The following is a 17920-nucleotide window of genomic DNA, read 5'->3' on the forward strand; positions in this document are numbered from 1 at the left end:
AGAGACACAAATCACAGGTCCCACCCGACCGAGAGATGGCAGGGACAAGCAGGCAGCTGACAGCAGGCATTGTGGCATTTAGCCATTCCTGTGAAGTACAGCTTTTTTTTCCCCTGGGGCAGCCTGGCAGTAGCTCAGCAAAATTGGAGGTTTTGAGGAGCGATCAACCTTTCCGGACTTGTCTGTATTAAATACCTCCAAATGGATGAGTGAGCAGTAAATATTGTGAAATGATATGAAAGAAAACAGCCCCATTCCTCCCCAAATTATTCAAATGAGACTATGCACCAGTCTGTCTCAGTGAAAATCAAAAGAAAAGTAAACACTGTGATTATATAACACAAACTGCAAACCCAAAGGTGAGTGCAAGGCTAGTGGACAGGCCAGCTCCTGACACATCTAAAAATAAACTTTCCTGTTTCAGGCAGAAAGCTATACTTCCAGGTCTAAATACTGAAATTGTTTGGCAAATTTAAGATCCTCTAAATTATGGCCAGAGTACTCTGTTAAAAAGCTTTTTGATAATAGGAGCTAGGCTTGCTGAAGTGTGCACTGTTGCTTATAGCTTACAATTTTGTGCTTGTAAAATGCTTGTAGAGTAATTTATATACATTGTACAATGTGGTATTGTTATTTATATGTTAGATATACATATATAATAAAATGTACTAATGTACTGTAAAGCTGCCAAGTTGTATGAAATTGAGAAATACACCCAACTTGCTGGTGGAGATGCACTATGAGTCAGTGTCTAACTACATCTTTGCATGTTGTTTTTTTTTTTACCAGTACTGGAGGTAAGTAGATAATGTCACTATTCTTTGTTGCTGTCGATACTTTGCTTGCTAAACATGTGGTCTTAGATCTTAGTTACTTCATATACTACCCAAGTTTGGCAATTAGCATGAAATAATTTATTTGTGCATATGCCCCTGGTGGTTTTATGAGAGTAACAGGAATATTTGCAAATATTAGTGAACATCCGAATTTCATGTTTACGGAAGATTTTAGATCGCTTTCATTACAGCTGGGAATAAAGAGAAATCTAATCCTAACTCATTCCAGTTGGCCTACCTGGTTTTCTTTGAATTGTATATGTCATTTTGCCCACACCGAGTATAAACTCTTCTAGCTTAGTTGGAGATGCCAATGTGAATATATCTTATGTATATTTATAACACACATAGTTCACAATAGAAGTATATTATAACTGTCAGATGCCATGATTTTGCTATAAGTATTGTTGCTTTCTGATAATCTATTTATTCAAATTTTTTTTGTTTATGTTCAGTTGGCTTCTGATTTTTCTCACTTAGGAGGAAAGTTTGTTGGGCTTGGATAGCTCTTCTCTTGAACTGTCATAAAATAAATAGCATAGACTTCTGTAGCAAGTTAGACCTGTAAACTGCTGTACAATCCTTAGATAAAGTCTTATTTAGTCAATAATGTATAATCCTATGGGAAATATGTTGCATGGCCTGAGGATTGAAAGCATTTTTTAGCATCTGCATCTGTACTACAGACATGCTGGCTCCTTTGAGGCAGGTTCCCAGCAGCTATAGCAGGAAAACCTGACTTGCATATTGTTGAAGGGGTTTTGGGGGTGTTGCCTCTTATTGTGTTGTTTGTGTGGTTTTTTTGAGGCAATTATAAGTACAGCTTTATCAGTGAAAATGCTGGGAAATAGTTCTGGCTAACAGTCTCAAAAGAAGAGAAAAGTGACTCAACTATTCAAATAAAAAAACAGTGACAGAATTAACTTTCTTTGTTTCCATAGTTTCACTTTTCTGTTTGCAGAGCAGCAATATGAGCTGTTGTACAGAGGCTTGGGAAGTGGTCAAGCCAAATAAAGTGTTGCTAAAAGCTCTCCAGATAGAAGAGATGAAGTGGTAGGCTTGGGGATATATAGGAAGAAGAAAAGAGGGTCAAGAAAGTGAATACAGAGGAGGCAACAGGGTGTATGGACAAACGATGGGGTCTGAAACCGTTCAGCACCAGGTTGCAACATTTTCTCCCAGCAGCTGCCATATCAAGCCACCTGTTCTTAAGAGCTTGAATTTGTGTTAGGTCTGTTTTGCTCACCTGAAGCTACAGTTACCTTCAGTCTGATTTTACTTCAAACTCATTTGCCAAAGTGCCAAGAGATAAGGTGGTGGATGGCCTTTCTGTCCCCAGAGGGGACTTTCTGGGCAGAGGTAGTGAGATGCTGCTGATATGGTCATGCACACATCCACTGAGCCACCTTCATAAGGAGTGATGCCAGCCTTGTCTGTTTCAGAAATATGATTCTCCTCTGACCTGCTGCGGGACATGACAGCACCAGTCTTCAGGAGCTAGGACTTCGGTGGGTAGCTACTGCAGCTGTTATCTCCATCTAACTTGTTCTCCCTCAATAAGAGGTTACTGGTCCAGAAATAGTTTTGCTCGTACCCGGCTCCTTAAACCAACTACCTCTAACACTAAACTGCCAAACCCTAAAAAAAAAAAAAAAAAAAAAAAAAAAAAAAACCAAAGAGAAAGAGAGGGGATTTTCCTCTCTGTGCACCTTCAAGGAAATAATCTGTCCACACAGTGGTTTTTTTGATGTTTCTACTAGGAGAGGTGTTACAGGAGAGCCCTGATGACCGTCCCTTGGATGTACAAAGGCACAGACTGAGAGCTAGGACAGTATTTAGCAGACATAAGGTTGTGACACAAACACCTGGCAAAACAATGGCCAGAGGGGCTGGATGCCTGGGTGGGATAGCATCCAACACCTGCTACTCTGAAGTGGTGTTGCCTTTTCTAGGTGTCTTTTCCTATGGCTGTGGTTAGCCAGGCCAGGCAAACACAGCTGCATACCATGACACAGCAAGCCTGGAGGGTGAGAGAGGCACATGAAGCTATGGCACCATGGTGGCATGCCCCAGACGGGCCAGCCCTGGGCACCCTGTGCAGCATCACTAGCTGTGATGCTGGTTCTCACCTGCTTGTGTCTGGGATCTGCCTCTCATCTTCCCCCACCTCATCATACTTAGGCACATGGAGTCAGGCTCTCCCCTTGAAAATCTCAGGTTGCTCTAAGATAAGATGTGAGCTGCTTCTTTCCCAGAACAAACCTCCCTCTGTTCACTTTAGTGAAAGAAGTCTTTCCTTGAGCCAACCAGTTCTGCTGTGTGTATGTGTGATCATTGTTATTTAAAAATTTCCATTGATGTGACTTTATATCTCTGCTTTGTAATGTCCTGCTTCAAGAGCCAAAGTTTCCCTGTATGCCCTGTTTGGATCGAATAAACTCAGAAATATCCAGGTGCTTTACTATTTCCAGGTAAAAAGGATATTTTTAGTACAATTTCCCCCCCTTTCCATGGGTGATATTAAAGAGTGCTGTGCTGAAAAGTGGTTGAATCCTGCTGGAAACCCTCACTGCAGGGAGGGCAGCGATGGCAGCTTGTTGGCCATAGCAGCGTGGCACATGGGTCAGTGCCCAACAGTGCTTGTGGTCCCTGCACTGAGCATCTCCAGCACGGATGGTGCAAGAAGGCAACCTGCCTGTCCTAGGTGACTCCTGTTGTGTGTCCTCCTCTGTCTTCACAGCTCCATAGGAGACAATCTGTTACGACCCACTGTTGTACATAACTACAGTATTTATATGTATACCATTTCAATATAATTTAATCTATTTACATACAATGTATATAAAAGATTGCCCTTATGAGACACAATGCAACAGACAAAGTCAGCAAGATGAAACTTTAAGTGCAGTTTTCTTTCCTGGAAACCTGGAGCAGATGACAAGTATTCTGTTCCTTGTGCTCCTCTTCTGTAACACCCTTGCTCCCTTCAGCAAACCCTCAGTACTAAGAGCCTAGGGATGAAGTCATCTCCCTAAAAAACACCTTGAGGCAATACTCTTTGACATACTAAGAATGACATTGTTCTTCTTAATTTGCTTGCTACCTAACCTTTGTTTAATCAAGAGGCTCCTCACGATATCTTACATGGTCCCTTAAGGTTGACTCATTGCAGGTATAATTTGATCCTATATTTAATCAAATCACTCAGCCCTCTTGTTTAGTAATTAAATATAAAATGATATTGAACCTACCTTATGTTTGGTAGGCAGTTTCCCATCCTTCCACTGGATCTCTGCACCCTTGGGTAGCCAATTTTGGTGTGGCTTCCCCGCTGGCTGAATTGTTTTCTGCACTGGCTATGTTACAGATCAAAACTCAGTGATCAAACAGGCTTACTATCTCTCACACCGTAAGCACATGCAGCACCCAGATACTGTGCATCTAAAAAAAAACCCAACAAAAATAGCTACCACAGCAGACAACCACGGATGAGTGGGAGAGGAGGGATGCAAGAGTGACGTGGCTTCCTGGGGCACTGGGGCCTGCAAGGGTGTGCTGCTGCTGGTGACCTCCACAAAGATGCTAGTGGGTTGCAGCATGGACTCCCTCTAGGATCCCCTGACTGAAATAGCGACTTGGGGTGCTCTCGGCAAGAGGAAACCACATGCTTAGCCATGTCGCTTTTCTGAGAAATGGTGTGACAAACTGAATGGTAAAAAACAAACTGTTCAAACCCCAACGAAGCACAGCATTTGCTACTGAATCTTTCCAATGCAATCTATTTTTGCTTCTTCCTCTGCTTCTTGTCTTTTTTTATCCCTTTTTCTTCCTCCTGAGCTACGAGGAAAAAGAAAAATAGAAGAACCAGAAATACAATTTGCAGGACTGATGGTTCAGAGAGTGTGTTTTAATTCCCAAATTGTAACTGCAGTACGTTGCTGAAAAAGAAGAAGAAGAAAAAAATCTCTCTAAGACTTCAAGTGTCTGCAACAATTACATCTAAACACAGATGTGAGAAGTGATGGGTGCTTAACCCGACAGTTTCACAACATGTACTGTCCCCCAGTAACATGCAGTTTTGCAGACAGATGTACAGCACCAAGAGCTAGGTCTCAGCTCAGCAGTTCCCTTCCTTTGTTTCTCTTTTTCACTTTTCTAGGCAGTCCCACATCAGATTTCAGCACTGACAGCTGTAATTTGCAGTCTTTTGGCAGTGTGGTAGTGGAGGGAGGGAGCCCATTTTGGGAAGAGATCACAAATCCAGTGTCTCCAAGTCAAACATGACTAAGGTTAAACATCTGTGGCTCCATACCAACTGCCCTTGTGCCAGCTGATCTAAAACTTGTGCAAAAATATGAAATTTATTAACTGTGCCCAAACAAGCATCACTTGACTCTGCGGCATCCTTTGGCTGCTGACTGTGGGTCCTGCCACAGCCACCCTCATGCAGCGACACAGGCTGGATTGTGCCTTGGTAGGTGCATCTATTGTCTTTACCCCAGTGTATTGCAGCTCTCCAGGTCCAGCTGAGATGTAAAGGGATTTGCAGTATGCAGACACTGCTTATGAGTAGGTTGTAAAGTGTAAGTTAAATTGTGTTTGGCAAGAAGCTTCCCAATAGTGGTACCCTCTACTAGTACTGATGGACAGATCTCCAAAAGACACTAAAATTCAACAGTGAATGAAATAATCTCCATCTCTTTTGCTCTCTTTACAGGCAATGCCTTGAGAGGTGACACTGAATCCTGCTGACAAAGTAGGCAGCTACCGGCTTGTTGACTTGGGTTTGGATGACTGAAAAAAACCCAGCATTTTTAGACTGATTCACAGAACCACAGAATGCTAGGTATTGGAAGGGACCTCAAAAGATCATCTAGTCCAATCCCCCCACTGGAGCAGGAACACCTAGATGAGGATACACAGGAATGTGTCCAGGTGGGTTTTGAATGTGTCCAGAGGAGACTCCACAACCCCCCTGGGCAGCCTGTTCCAGTGTTCTGTCACCCTCACTGAGAAGAAGTTTTTTCTCATATATAAGTGGAACCTCCTGTGTTCCAGTTTGTACCCATTGCCCCTTGTCCTATCATTGGTTGTCACCAAGAAGAGCCTGGCTCCATCCTCCTGACACTCACCCTTTCCATATTTATAATGATTTATGTGATTGCAGGAAAAAAATCTACGATTCTGCCTGAGTAGCTCCAGTCGGCAACATTTTCCAGAAGTTTAGCTATGTGATTTATCAATATTATTAGTCACTTAAGCTGTGTGGAAATGTTGTCATTTAGTTAGTGACTGTGTGCAATTAATTCTCATATGTCCTTTTTTTGATTTACTGGGAACTGGAGTGATCATCCTAGTGCAGAAGAAATGAAGGGAAGAATGTGACTCACTATTTTTCAAGCAGTGGTTGCAGAACTATCTTCTGCCTAATTTACTCACAAGCTTTTGCTGTGTTTTGCAAAGTGCCTGAAGTTCAGGTGTTACATGCAGTTCTCAGAAATGAAACTACTGTGCAGCTGAAGCATGACAGTATGAGATCTGACTGACAAGAAAGGAGGAGGTCTGTAATCTCCCAAAAGTCTACGCAAACGCATCAGGAAATGTCTGAAAAAACAGACTTAAAGATATACTTACAAAACTGAAAGAAGTGGTGGTATTAATTAATGGACTTCACATTCCTGCATGCCTTGTGTCTAAAGTAATGAATCAACTGCTGATGTTGGCTGGGCTCTGAAGGAAATGGGGTCAGAAAGACGCTGTAGCAGTCAAACACACATGAAGATACACAACATGTGGGCTGGGAGTGAGGTCCCCACATGCCTGGGGTGTCAGGAGCTGTCAGGGAAACGTCAGAACCTGGAAGGAGCAGCCAACAGATGCAGCTCTTTGTCACCAGATAGGGAATACTGCGAACATTTTAAAGTCAACACATATTTTGAACCTCAGTAGCCATCTCTATCCTTTGCCTGGCTGTTGCTAAGACTGAAGGTTTGGTCTCTATCAAAAGGTATAGCAGCACCCAGTTTTCAGGGCTGTTTGGAAAAGGCTTTTGGAACATGGCAATGTTTCTGGCAGAAAATAAAATGGTTAAAACTGACAAGGATATTTCCTATGAATAGAAAAATGCATCAACGGGGCTTGCAGTTCTGTTTTAAATCAAGTGCAGTTCCTCTTGTTATCACTAAGTGGTGAAGTTCAGCTATGACGACTTCAGTAAAAGTGCCTGCTAGCTCATGGAAAGTTCTTCATTTAAGGTTTTGTTTCAAAATCGCAACAGAACTAATGTGAGGACACCAGCAAAGCCTGAAGTGAATCTTTGCATCCCTGCATAGGTCACTTGCACCCTGCTAGGAGGCTTCGGTGAAAAAGGACGTAGTTCCAGCAAATCTTCAATGTCTTTTGCAGTTTTGGAAGTTCTGAGAAGCTGACAATCAGAAATCAAATGTTTACTTGTGAATCTCCATTCCAAGGCTGGCAGTTTTCCCCTCTGACTTGGTCCAAGGCCTTGTTCCACAGCCTGTTGGAGCTACATGCATTACTTAATAGCTGTATGACAGTCTGGCAAACCCCACAACAATCATTTTTACTGATTTCGCTTTTTAGTCAGTCAAGAGTGCCCTTCCAGAAATCTTGCAGTAAAATGAAACTATGAAAATAACTCAAGGAAAAGAAAATGAGATGTGACACCTCAAAGGAAGAAGACAATAGCATGAAGCAATCACAGTTTGCACAGTGACAGGAATTAATTATTGAACCTACTAAAAAGCACATCCAAAATGTTTCTTTAGAGGAATACTGATCATTGAGCTGTTTCTATTTTCAAATAATTAATTATCAGTTGGAAGGAAAGAACTGTGTATGTGTAGGCATGTCTGAGAATTGCTTTGTTGCATTATGATTTGGGCCTGATGGCTTCCCTCAACTTATCTGCGTGATTCAAAGTTAATCTGTAAAGCAATTCGACTAAAAGTATTTTTTTATGCACTCCTAGTCATTTGGAGTAGTGAGAATTTGCAGAAATGTAAGCCACATGATCAGAAAGCAGAAACATGAAACCCAGTTTACCAGTACAAGTTAGATTCGCAAATCAGGTCTTGCTGGCTGTGGTTGGCCCACTGGTCTGTGTGTGAGCAACACGCGGACTGAGGGTTTTCTTGGTTTCAGCAATGTGATCACAGCTGGCAGAAAAAGAGAAAAGCAAGCGTAAAAATGACAAAGCAAAAAAGCGTAAAAACAGTGACTCAGACCCGCTGCATGAGCTGTTTTTATTTAATCTCAGGTGAGGGCAGAGAGGAAGGGTTGTGCTTCCGGGACAGCAGCTCTGTCTTTCTGAAGGACAGGGCTGGGAAAGAAGCACAGACCTGCAGAGACGGAAGCAACCTCAGTGGAGGAGAGGGAAAATCAAGGTTCTGCATTTTCCCGAAGGCAACATGTGAACTAGGCCCTCGGTTGGGCACTTGTCTGGTTTTGGTCTCCTTACCTGGAAAATTAGTTGTGTTACAGCAGCTCCTGGCTCTCTGCTGGTTTACACATGGAGTGCAGATCCCTAACTGGGTCCTTTGTGTTACATATTGGGGACATTTGTACTACTCATTGCAGCACGACTATTGAGCTGAGTTCCTTTCCCTGAGCTCAGATCAGGACCAGGGTGGCCATTCCTTCTGCCCCCCACAGATATTGCGTGTAAGCTCAGGTCCAATCTGGCCTTGTATTTAGGCACTTTCAAAAGTCTAACCTCAAGTAAAAGGCACTTGTGAAAAACCCAACCTTGTAAACCTTGTAACCCTCGTTACTGCTGTCTGTCTAGCAGCCCAGCTGGGAAATCTTTGGTTTCTGGCTCTGACATTTGTTGTCATATCATCTGAAATTTTTTGTTATTCAGCTGAGTGCCAGTGGGGCAGAAGGTTTTTACGAGATGCCTCTTACCGTATCTACTGGGACGGGGAATGTCCCCAGAGTAAGAGCGCAGTGTATAAAAAAGGGGAAGCCACGCTCAATGGATCAGTTACTCTCTCATCTCGTTGAGCACACAGCTGAGATGACAGTTGCTTGTCTGCTTCTCTCCAGCATCTGGACCATTGTGTCAGGTAATTCCTGTCTGTCTGTCTGTATTGTTATTGTAATGGCATTAGGGACGTCGGTGGCCCTGCCAGCCTGCTGCTGTGCTGTGGGATGCTGTAGTCCCTAACTCTCATTCCCCTGGGGCAAGCCCAGCGGTGACAGGGCACTTGTGGCACCGCATGCAACCGCACCACTCATGTGGAGCTTCAGACATGGCACTGCGGGTGGCACTGACAGCATCCTCTCCTTAATTTACCACCAGTGCATTTATAAGCTGTGGACAGGTGTATGAGCTTATTGCAATTTCCAAATCATAAACCAGGCAAATGTTGAAATGCTCCCAAGGACCTGTATGACTGAAGTTTGATTTTGTCTGCTTTTGTGGCTGGGATTTGGGTCAGAGTATGGCACTAATTTGCTTTAGTTAGGACAGAATTATTCATGGTGATGGACATAATGCTTGTAGGTATCTGCTCAGGCCACTAAAAGCACGGGTGCATTACATTTCTTTCTGTAATTAAAAATCATGTAGAAACGCCTAAGCTTGTTTCAAACCAGCTTCCATGGTCATGGTTTGTATTCTGTCTACTGAGCTCTGAAAAGTAAACAGACTGGCACAGTTTCTCAGCTGGCTTCTTGGTCTTCACTGGAGATCTGCCTGTCCATGGCCACAGCCATGGAGGCAGCAGGACCTGAGAGAGCTTTGTTGGGCAGGTTAGCCAGGTGTACTTCTGAGCACTGCAGACAGTCTCACTCCTCTTTAAATACTGCAAAAATATTTACCTTTCTTGTTACTTGAATTATATATTTTCAGTGTTGTAACTGTCCCTGCTGATACCTCCCTTCCCATGTTGATGTACAACAAAAAAAACTTTAAAAACTGTGGAGGTGAGCTGTCAAACCTGGGAACATCCATTGCTTGCCTGTCTTCTTAATAGTTTTTCCACGTGTCTGTGAATTGGAAGAGGAGATGATTGATAATCTTTTAAAAATTTTCCCTGGAGAACTTTAGTACCATGGCATTAATGCTATGAAAATTTTCTGTTCGTGGGCTTTAACAGGGTCTCAGCTGCTTCCCAGATGCACAGCCTCAAGCCCGAAATAGCAGGATGGATGCAGTCTGCCTCTGGTCCTCTCTACCTTGTCTTTTCTTTCTATTTTTCTGTTCTCTTGTCAGCCTTTGACAAGGGTGGATGCATGATATATGATGACACATATAATACCTTTCAGCAGCTTTACTGATTTGCTTCTCTCTGTGCTGCAGGAGGGCTCAGAGAGAGGTAACGACTGTTTGGTCATTAGCGTGGTTGAATGTTTAGGGAACCCCTCCATGGGTAGCCATGGAATAACAGTCTCGGCAGACTGAAATCACTTGCTGCTGCCTTTCTCGGAGGTACTCTCTGCAGAACTGGTATCAGGCTGGTGAGATGCTTTGTGTGAGAGGTGTCAGGTCCAGAGAAACTCTTGGGCTAGTACTTTCAAGCTGTGTTTTCATTTTTTCCCTGAATGTAAGGACAGAGAGACCCTCCAGGCCTGCTCCACTCAGATTGAGGACAAGGGGCTGGGGGTAGCTCTGCTGGGGGTGGATCACAAAAGGGTGGTGAGAAATTCTGAGTGTGGCATCTGCTTCTCTCCCAGGCTCTGTGCTGGTGATGCACAGAAAGGTCCAGTCGGTCCAGGCAGGAGAAAACGTTACTTTTTCATGCCAGTCAGTCACAAAAGAAGATGTGCTACAGGTGACCTGGCAGAAGGAGACAGACGGGGTGGAAGACAACATAGCAACTTACAGTACAATGAATGGCCAAAAGATAGCAAAAAGCTATGTTGGCCATGTGAGCTTTGCCCACAGTGAGTTACAAGCTTCAGCCATCTCCCTTCATGGAGTCACCCTCCAAGATGAAGGATGCTACAAGTGCATCTTCAACACGTTCCCTTCAGGGGCTGTCACCGGCAGGATGTGTCTCAAGGTTTATGGTAAGACATCATAATTGTGTACGGGCTGTCATCTGAGGACCAGGTCATTTTCCCTGGGAAAAACCTCCCCCGACCACTGGTCATTGCTATAATGCTGCGGGAAAAGTGGCTTGGCTTCCTCTCTGGCTCTCCCTCCCTCTCTGGTTTTACCTCTGATGGGAAACCAGGGTTCAACAGTTCTTTAATTTTCTTCCCCTTTAAGTCAACAACAGTGAGATCCAAAAGCTGACGGGTAACCCATGACTTCCTCCAAGTTTCCTGGGCCATGTGCTGTGCTGACAGCTGGCCTGCCACAACCACAAACTCTGTGCTCCTCTGCTTCCTTCCACTGCTACTCTTGCCTCCTATGCCTGGAAATCGGGCACTATTTTTATACTCCAACTTTGGTCTTTAAAAAATTGAAGGTATCCAAAGGGCAGAGAGGCATGTGCATGACCAGAATATCTGGAAACTGATTTTGACGTTATTGTAAAAACAACAATAGTTAGTCTGGGCTGAGGAAAGGGTTGCAAATACATAAAGCCTGAAATACAGTGCAGCTCGTATGCTTTGCCACATGAATAGCATGTGCAAGTCAGCATCAATTAGCTTCAAGAAGACAGTTAAAACAAATAATGAGTGGATATGACAACATTCGAGACCTCCATACAAAATCAACAGCTATCAAGTACAAGCAAATAGATGAACTCAAAAGGAACAGGAGTATCTTTTGAGGGAGGGTCTTGATTTTCGGCCAGTGAGAAAGCTGAGACATTAAACGTGCCCTGAGGACATCCTGTTGGCTCCTGACTTTCTCATCAGTCACTCTGCTGTGGGGATGCTGGTGAAAGATCATGTCCCATGTGGAAAAAATCAGTGTCTGGGACCTGCTGCTGGTGGTATGACCCCTGCAGAGTATTTTGTTTACTCCTAGTACCTTCTGCTGACAAAGACACAGATGTATATGCTCACAAACACATCCTTGTGTTATGAGTCCTCTGCTTTGAAAAAAAGATGCCCCTGGCTTATAGGGGAAAGATGACTTAAGCAACAGGGGAAAGGCAGAGGGGAAATACGAGGGAAAACCAAGCCTAGAACAGAAGTTCTCTTTCCTCTCTTGTGGGAAAACTCCTAGTGTAGAAAAAAGAAATAAATTCACTCAGTATTTCAGATATGAAAATGAAGGTGCCCCTAAAGACACTCATCCCTGAGTTATTCAGAGGGAAAACACTGATTATGCGTTACAGGAAAATATGGCAGTGACTTGCAGAGGGATCCCATTCTTGTTTATCATGTGAATCTAAACGTAGAGTTACATTTATTTTGTTTTGTTGGTGGGGGTTTTTTTTGTTTGTTTGTGTTTTTGTTTGTTTCTTTGTTTGTTTTAATCCAAGTGGGGGAAATATTTCCCCAAATAACCAGCTTTGTGGTTTTTTAAAGAACTACTTTTAAAAAAGCACAATGTTTTTCTGCTGCTACACACACTCCTGCAAGCATGTCTTCTTGAATCTTGGACGAAAACACATCAGCGGAGAAGAGTTTTACTTCTCTTGCCGGCAGGCATGAGCCTGCTGCTCCTGTTGCACCAGCATCGGCTCATGGGTCACTGCCAGGGGCTGGCTCATAGGAGTCATGGTGACTTCCATGAAACGTGCTTTATTGAACACATCCGGGAGAGTCACCATGCAAAGTGTTCGGCACCGTCACTGAAGATTTTGTTTCATATATGGTATATTTAATTGAAGCTAATTTATACAATGCTACTTAAAGGCCATGGTCTTACTCCCTTATTCCCCAACTCATAATGAGGGGGACAACTTGTCTTAATAAGCCCAGAGGACACCCCAGGACAGGGTGTGAAGGAATCTCCCAAGACTCAGGGATTCAGGGCAAGATGAGCAAGCTGTAGTCAGCAGATGGAAATGAAATGCTACCATGTCTTCTGCCTCAAGAGGGGACTTGCCAGGGAGTTTACAAGCTGGTAATTGCCCGATTACAACAGCCTTCACAAGAGGGGCTCTTCCAGGACAGACACCATGTCTGTGTGGTGAGGGGAAGTGAAACTGCCTAAGAACTGGGTACAACACTGTGAAAAAACAAACAGGTATGACTGGAGGAATTTCAGACCAGTCTGGCTGAAAACAGCAAAAGCAAGAAGACGCAGAAATTTCCTGCCCTGTAGCAAAAGCACAGCATTGCCAGCTGGACAAGGGAGATAATTGTACTGCTCTGCTCTGCACTGGTGTGGCCTCACCTGGAGCACTGTGTGCAGTTCTGGGTGCCACAGGATAAAAAGGATATAAAACTACTGGATAGTGTCCAGAGGAGGGCCACAAAGTTGGTGAAGGGTTTGTAGAAGAAACCGTATGAGGAGCAGCTGAAGTCACATGGTTCGTTCAGCCTGGACAAAAGGAGACTGGAGGGAGACCTCATCGTGGTCTATAGCTTCCTCACAAGGGAGGAGGAGGGGCAGGTGCTGATCTCTGTGGTGACCAATGACAGAACCCGAGGAAATGGCAGGAAGATGTGCCAGGGGAGGTTCAGGTTGGACATTAGGAAAAGGTTCTTCCCCCAGAGGGTGGTGGAGCACTGGAACAGGCTCCCCAGGGAGGTGTCACGGCCCCAAGCCTGACCGTGTTCAAGAAGAGACTGGACAACACCCTCAGACACATGGTGTGAACTGTGGGGTTGTCATATGCAGGGACAGGAGCTGGACTCAATGATCCATGTGGGTCCCTTCCAACCCAGGACATTCTATGATTCTATGAAAACCCATTTTGGAACAGAATAGTTTCAAGCGTGCTTGATGGGTCTCTTGAATACCCTGCTCCCCTTCCCTCTCCATTTTGCTTTGGAAATGTTTTACTGACCTTCATCACCAAACAGGATGAGACTGAAACCCAGGAAAAGGATCGAGTGAGCAGGTATGGAGGAGATGTGCCACACAAGAGTGGACAAGACTTGTTGGGTCACAAAATTCCCCAGGTATTTGCTGAGACATCTTTTGAGATCTTCTGCTTTCATTGTATATGGCACCATTCACCTAGAAGTCTCAAGCACAGTGGAGGAATGCCATCATTATTTCTTAGACAGGGAAACTGAGGCATGGTGTTGCTGGTGAACACCCATATAGTTGGAAAAGTCTTTCTGTCAGCATGAGGCATGCTGTAATTCTTAAAATTTGTATCAGTCTCTCTGAGACCACTGTAAAGCCTTTGAACATAAAAAGACCATCGTGACCTGGCTGTTCCCCTTTAATCACAGAAGGCCATTACAGATGATAACCAAAACTGTTGTGCCTCACTAAAAAGTCCATTTTTCAGATACTTGGGAACACTGCCACAGCTTGAATCTGGGAACATTTTGCTTTACTGCTCTGCAAGAGCTACTAAAGCAAGTACTGACACACAACATCTCTTGAGGGTATTTATTCACTGGAAAAAATACTTCAATGAAAGGCAAAAGAAGTAATTAATTTAAGTGTATGCTACAAACATCAACGGTGGACAAATACTAACAAACAGTGTAGCAGGAATTTTCTGCAAAAACAAGAACTTTCAGGTTTCGACTGTGTATCTGTTACAGACACTTGCTAAGGGAAAGCTCAACACTACAGATTTTATTTTTTTTTCACATGATAATCATCCAGTGGGATACAAAGTAGGAAGAGAGAGGACTGCTTAGCCACAAGGAGAACAGATGTGGAGTGCATGTGTTTTTGCCAAGATACTAGGCAATTTTTCTCATCCCCTCTGGAAAGACCTGTGACTGCTTTCCTTTACTGCTTTTGGATGTTGCAACCTAATATTTGAAGTTAATGCTGTGGGTGGATATGTTATTTTTATGCATCCCGTGAGCAAAAGAAGAAGTTCAGAGATCATTTATTCATCAAAATATAAACAGTTTGTGACACTTGTCTTTTCATACATGGGAGATTTTGAGAAGTTCCAGATGAAATCCCCTGACACACTTTTATTGTTGCTTTCAGGGCAACAATAGTGAGTTTCATCAGCTCTGTGGGGTTTGAGTTTCTGTCTATGGATGATGCAAAAAAATGAGAAATACCCACTTCTTTTTTTTTTAAGCAGACACAACCACAGTAAATAAATGACGTCTATTGGTGGGAAAAAAAAAATAAAAATAAAAGAGGCATAACTGATGGTATGCAATATCTTGCTTCTATCCCTCTGGCAATTATGGCTTGGAGGATCCAGACAACCTCATGAGGTGCATCTGGAATTGTACCAGGTGCCATTACACATCTGACACAAGCCTTTTCCCCCTTTCACAGGATCATTCCATGTCTTATACACCTCATTCATATGCAAATCTTTGTTTACCTCTAAAAAGTAAAAAGGATAATTTTTTCCTAAGAAGAATAAACAGATTTTTTTGTTGTTGTTTAGAAGTAAGATCAATAAGTGATAGTGATACGTCTACTAGTGTTGTGAAAAAAAATAATTTCAGCATAAATATTGTGCTGGCTATTGTTATTTTCTCTATGTAAAAGTAACATAGACATGGAGTACTACTAAACCCAGTTATAGATAATTTTTTTAATCAGAGGGCATTCATATTAACTCAGACTTGAAGGAAACTAGAATTGCCACTACATTTAAATGGTTTTTAAAAAAGTAATATTCTCAGAAACAGATCTAGAAGTCGAGTGTGGTTTGGACCCCTAATCCATCAGCACATGCACTGGAGTAGAAGACAGGCTGGTGAGCTGCCGTACAGAAACCTGTGGATTGCACTCCCAAATGGAGCTATGTGCCTCTGTAGATCTTGGCCTGAGCCAACTGAACTAATTAGACTGGCTTTGAGCAGGCTTGGACTAGGTGATCTCCAAAGGTGCTTTCTGACTTTAATTATGGTATGATTTTATGGCTGAGAAATAAATAGGTGATTTTCTACAAGGGGTAGACATGCCCTTCTGTGTTTAGACCTTTCCTGGAGTTCTACTGAGGTTGAAAATATTTTTATGCAGTCCTCCCCTTTCTTTATGCCTTGCAAATACAGTTTGTATAAATAGGAATGGATAAACAGGCTTCTTGTGAGCAAGTAAGCATGAATGATGCCTGTAGTTCGTCCTTCTTGCTGAACTAGACTGAATGTGCTAGCATCTGCAAATCTTGTAAGGTGAGAAGGAGTTCAGAACAAATGCTCTTTCACGAAGGCTTTGAGGGATACCATAACGCCCCCAAAACCTGACATGAAAGTGAAGAAAGTTGCATAAGCACAAAACCTTCGCAGACAAAATCCTGTGGTGTAACCACATACAAATTCACGATTACTCTCTTGCATAGATACATGTATTTAGCCCATCAGTACACAAACTTGCACATCTCAAACAGTAATAAAGCTAATACTGCAACTATATTTAAGGGGAAAAAAAAAAAAAAAAAGGCTCCTTGCAGTTCTGCCCTTTCAGAGAGAGGAGGACATGTAACTTCTACTTGTTACTTTTCACTCATCCATAATCATGACTTCTCATTTGGGATGTTGCACTGCTACTGTTAATAACAATTGAAACACAGATGCTTCTACCCTATTGTCCTCTGCTTTTTGCCAAACTTTTCATTTCTAAGCTGCTCCCTGATGACTTCCCTGTTTATATGTCACTGCCAGGGCTTTGAGAAGGGGGAGGAAAGATTAGATATCAAGATGATTGTCTTCCACAATAATGGTAAATAAGATGCTCTTTGCTCAAATGTGAGCAGAAAGTAATGGATTTTGTTACTTTGTGTTTACAGTCATCTCGAACCCCCAAGTGGAGGCCAAGCTTATACCCAGTCCAGACAAAGCTGAAAATTCTGAGAAAGTGATGGGAATGAGCTGCTCAGCAACAGGGAAGCCACCTCCAAAAATCACCTGGCGCCTTCCCATCGTACTGCAGCAGAAACCAAAGGAGTACCATGTCAGGCTCAGCAACCAGACAGTGACTGTCATCAGCAATTTCACCTACACCCACTTCAAAATCCTCCAGGAGCACCCTGTTGCCTGTGTGATTCAACACCCATCACTAAATGTGACCCTGGTCCTGCCCATGGACAGCCTGAAGCAGGGTCAGTATGCAAACCTACTGGAGCTGGGAGGAGACCACAAAATGCCTCCTGGGGTAGATGAGAAAATTCCTTTGAGCATCAGGGGCCAGGTGGGGAAGGGACCTAGAAGAGTTGAGCTGGGGAAGGATGGAGGTGCTGAGGAGTATCCAAACACCCTGGGTGATGGCACACAATGTCTTACTACATGCTGTGATTTGCCCCAGCCTCTCTGCCTGTGCCAAGAACTTGCAGGGTTTCCCTGTCCCATAGGCTGATGCACCAACAGGACGTGTTTGCTTTGGGTAGCGTGAAAGGGCAGAGTGTCGCACACCCAACTGCAGCATCAGACCCCAAGCACGCAACTGCTGGAGGTGTTGTTTGTGTGTGTGCTGGCGTGCGCTCCCAGAGCCCCTGTCTGCCCTGTCTCACACCAAGGACCGGCCAAGGGCTGTATGAAAGGGGTTAGGGGTGGTTGTTTTTTTTTTTCCTTAATGCACAAACTGAGTACCCACTGCTTTCCCCACAGGTCCAGAGAGCAGCATGACATCAGCCATTGTCATTGCGGTGGGAGTGCTGGTCCCTCTGACTTTCCTCCTCCTTCTCACCTGCCTCTTCTGCTTCTGCCTCAGGCATCTACGAGACCCAGAGAGAAACCCAGCCTGGCCATGCTGGGTAGGTCTGACTTTCCCCAGAGTGCTGCAAGGCTCATCAACACCAGTCACAGGGCTTGACACTGGGACGTAGCTCTGTCTGGCTACTCCAGGGATGGCTGCATGCTCCCCAGACTCGGCTGTCCCTGGGGTGGAAAGGGATGAAGGGATTAACCGCCAGCCATTGGGAAGGGGAAACCTGAATGTGCTTAGGCAGGTCCATGGGCACCCAACAGTGACGACAGTTGGGAAACATTCACTTTCTTAATGACAAGGCATACTGCAGGGAAACGTTTCTCTGTTATTATATTTATGCACAGAATAGTTGTGCAAGCAGTGGCCATATCCTTGCACCATTCTTCTGCATCTCCTAAAA

The 17920-nt window shown here is 43.8% G+C and overlaps 1 protein-coding gene across 1 annotated transcript; it reads left to right on the forward strand.

Annotated features, from left to right (window-relative positions):
* Window positions 1–8045: 8045 nt before the first annotated feature.
* On the forward strand, window positions 8046–17639 carry LOC136104512 (OX-2 membrane glycoprotein-like). Its single transcript, XM_065843571.2, has 5 exons — window positions 8046–8115; window positions 8719–8793; window positions 10536–10871; window positions 16604–16915; window positions 17421–17639. Exons 1-5 carry the CDS (start codon window positions 8046–8048, stop codon window positions 17636–17638), a joined length of 1011 nt encoding a protein of 336 aa, XP_065699643.2. The 3' UTR covers window position 17639.
* The last annotated feature ends 281 nt before the right edge of the window (window positions 17640–17920 follow it).

The sequence above is a fragment of the Patagioenas fasciata genome, chromosome 1, assembly GCF_037038585.1.
Source record: "Patagioenas fasciata isolate bPatFas1 chromosome 1, bPatFas1.hap1, whole genome shotgun sequence".
In the NCBI taxonomy this organism is placed as follows: Eukaryota; Metazoa; Chordata; class Aves; order Columbiformes; family Columbidae; genus Patagioenas; species Patagioenas fasciata.

What these genes read in the sequence shown, in the direction of transcription:
- LOC136104512 (XM_065843571.2), top strand. Translation starts at nt 8,046, where the DNA reads ATGACAAAGCAAAAAAGCGTAAAAACAGTGACTCAGACCCGCTGCATG. An exon ending in GATGTGTCTCAAGGTTTATG is followed by an intron (nt 10,872 to 16,603) that starts GTAAGACATCAT and finishes TTGTGTTTACAG; the next exon opens with TCATCTCGAACCCCCAAGTG. An exon ending in CATGGACAGCCTGAAGCAGG is followed by an intron (nt 16,916 to 17,420) that starts GTCAGTATGCAA and finishes CTTTCCCCACAG; the next exon opens with GTCCAGAGAGCAGCATGACA.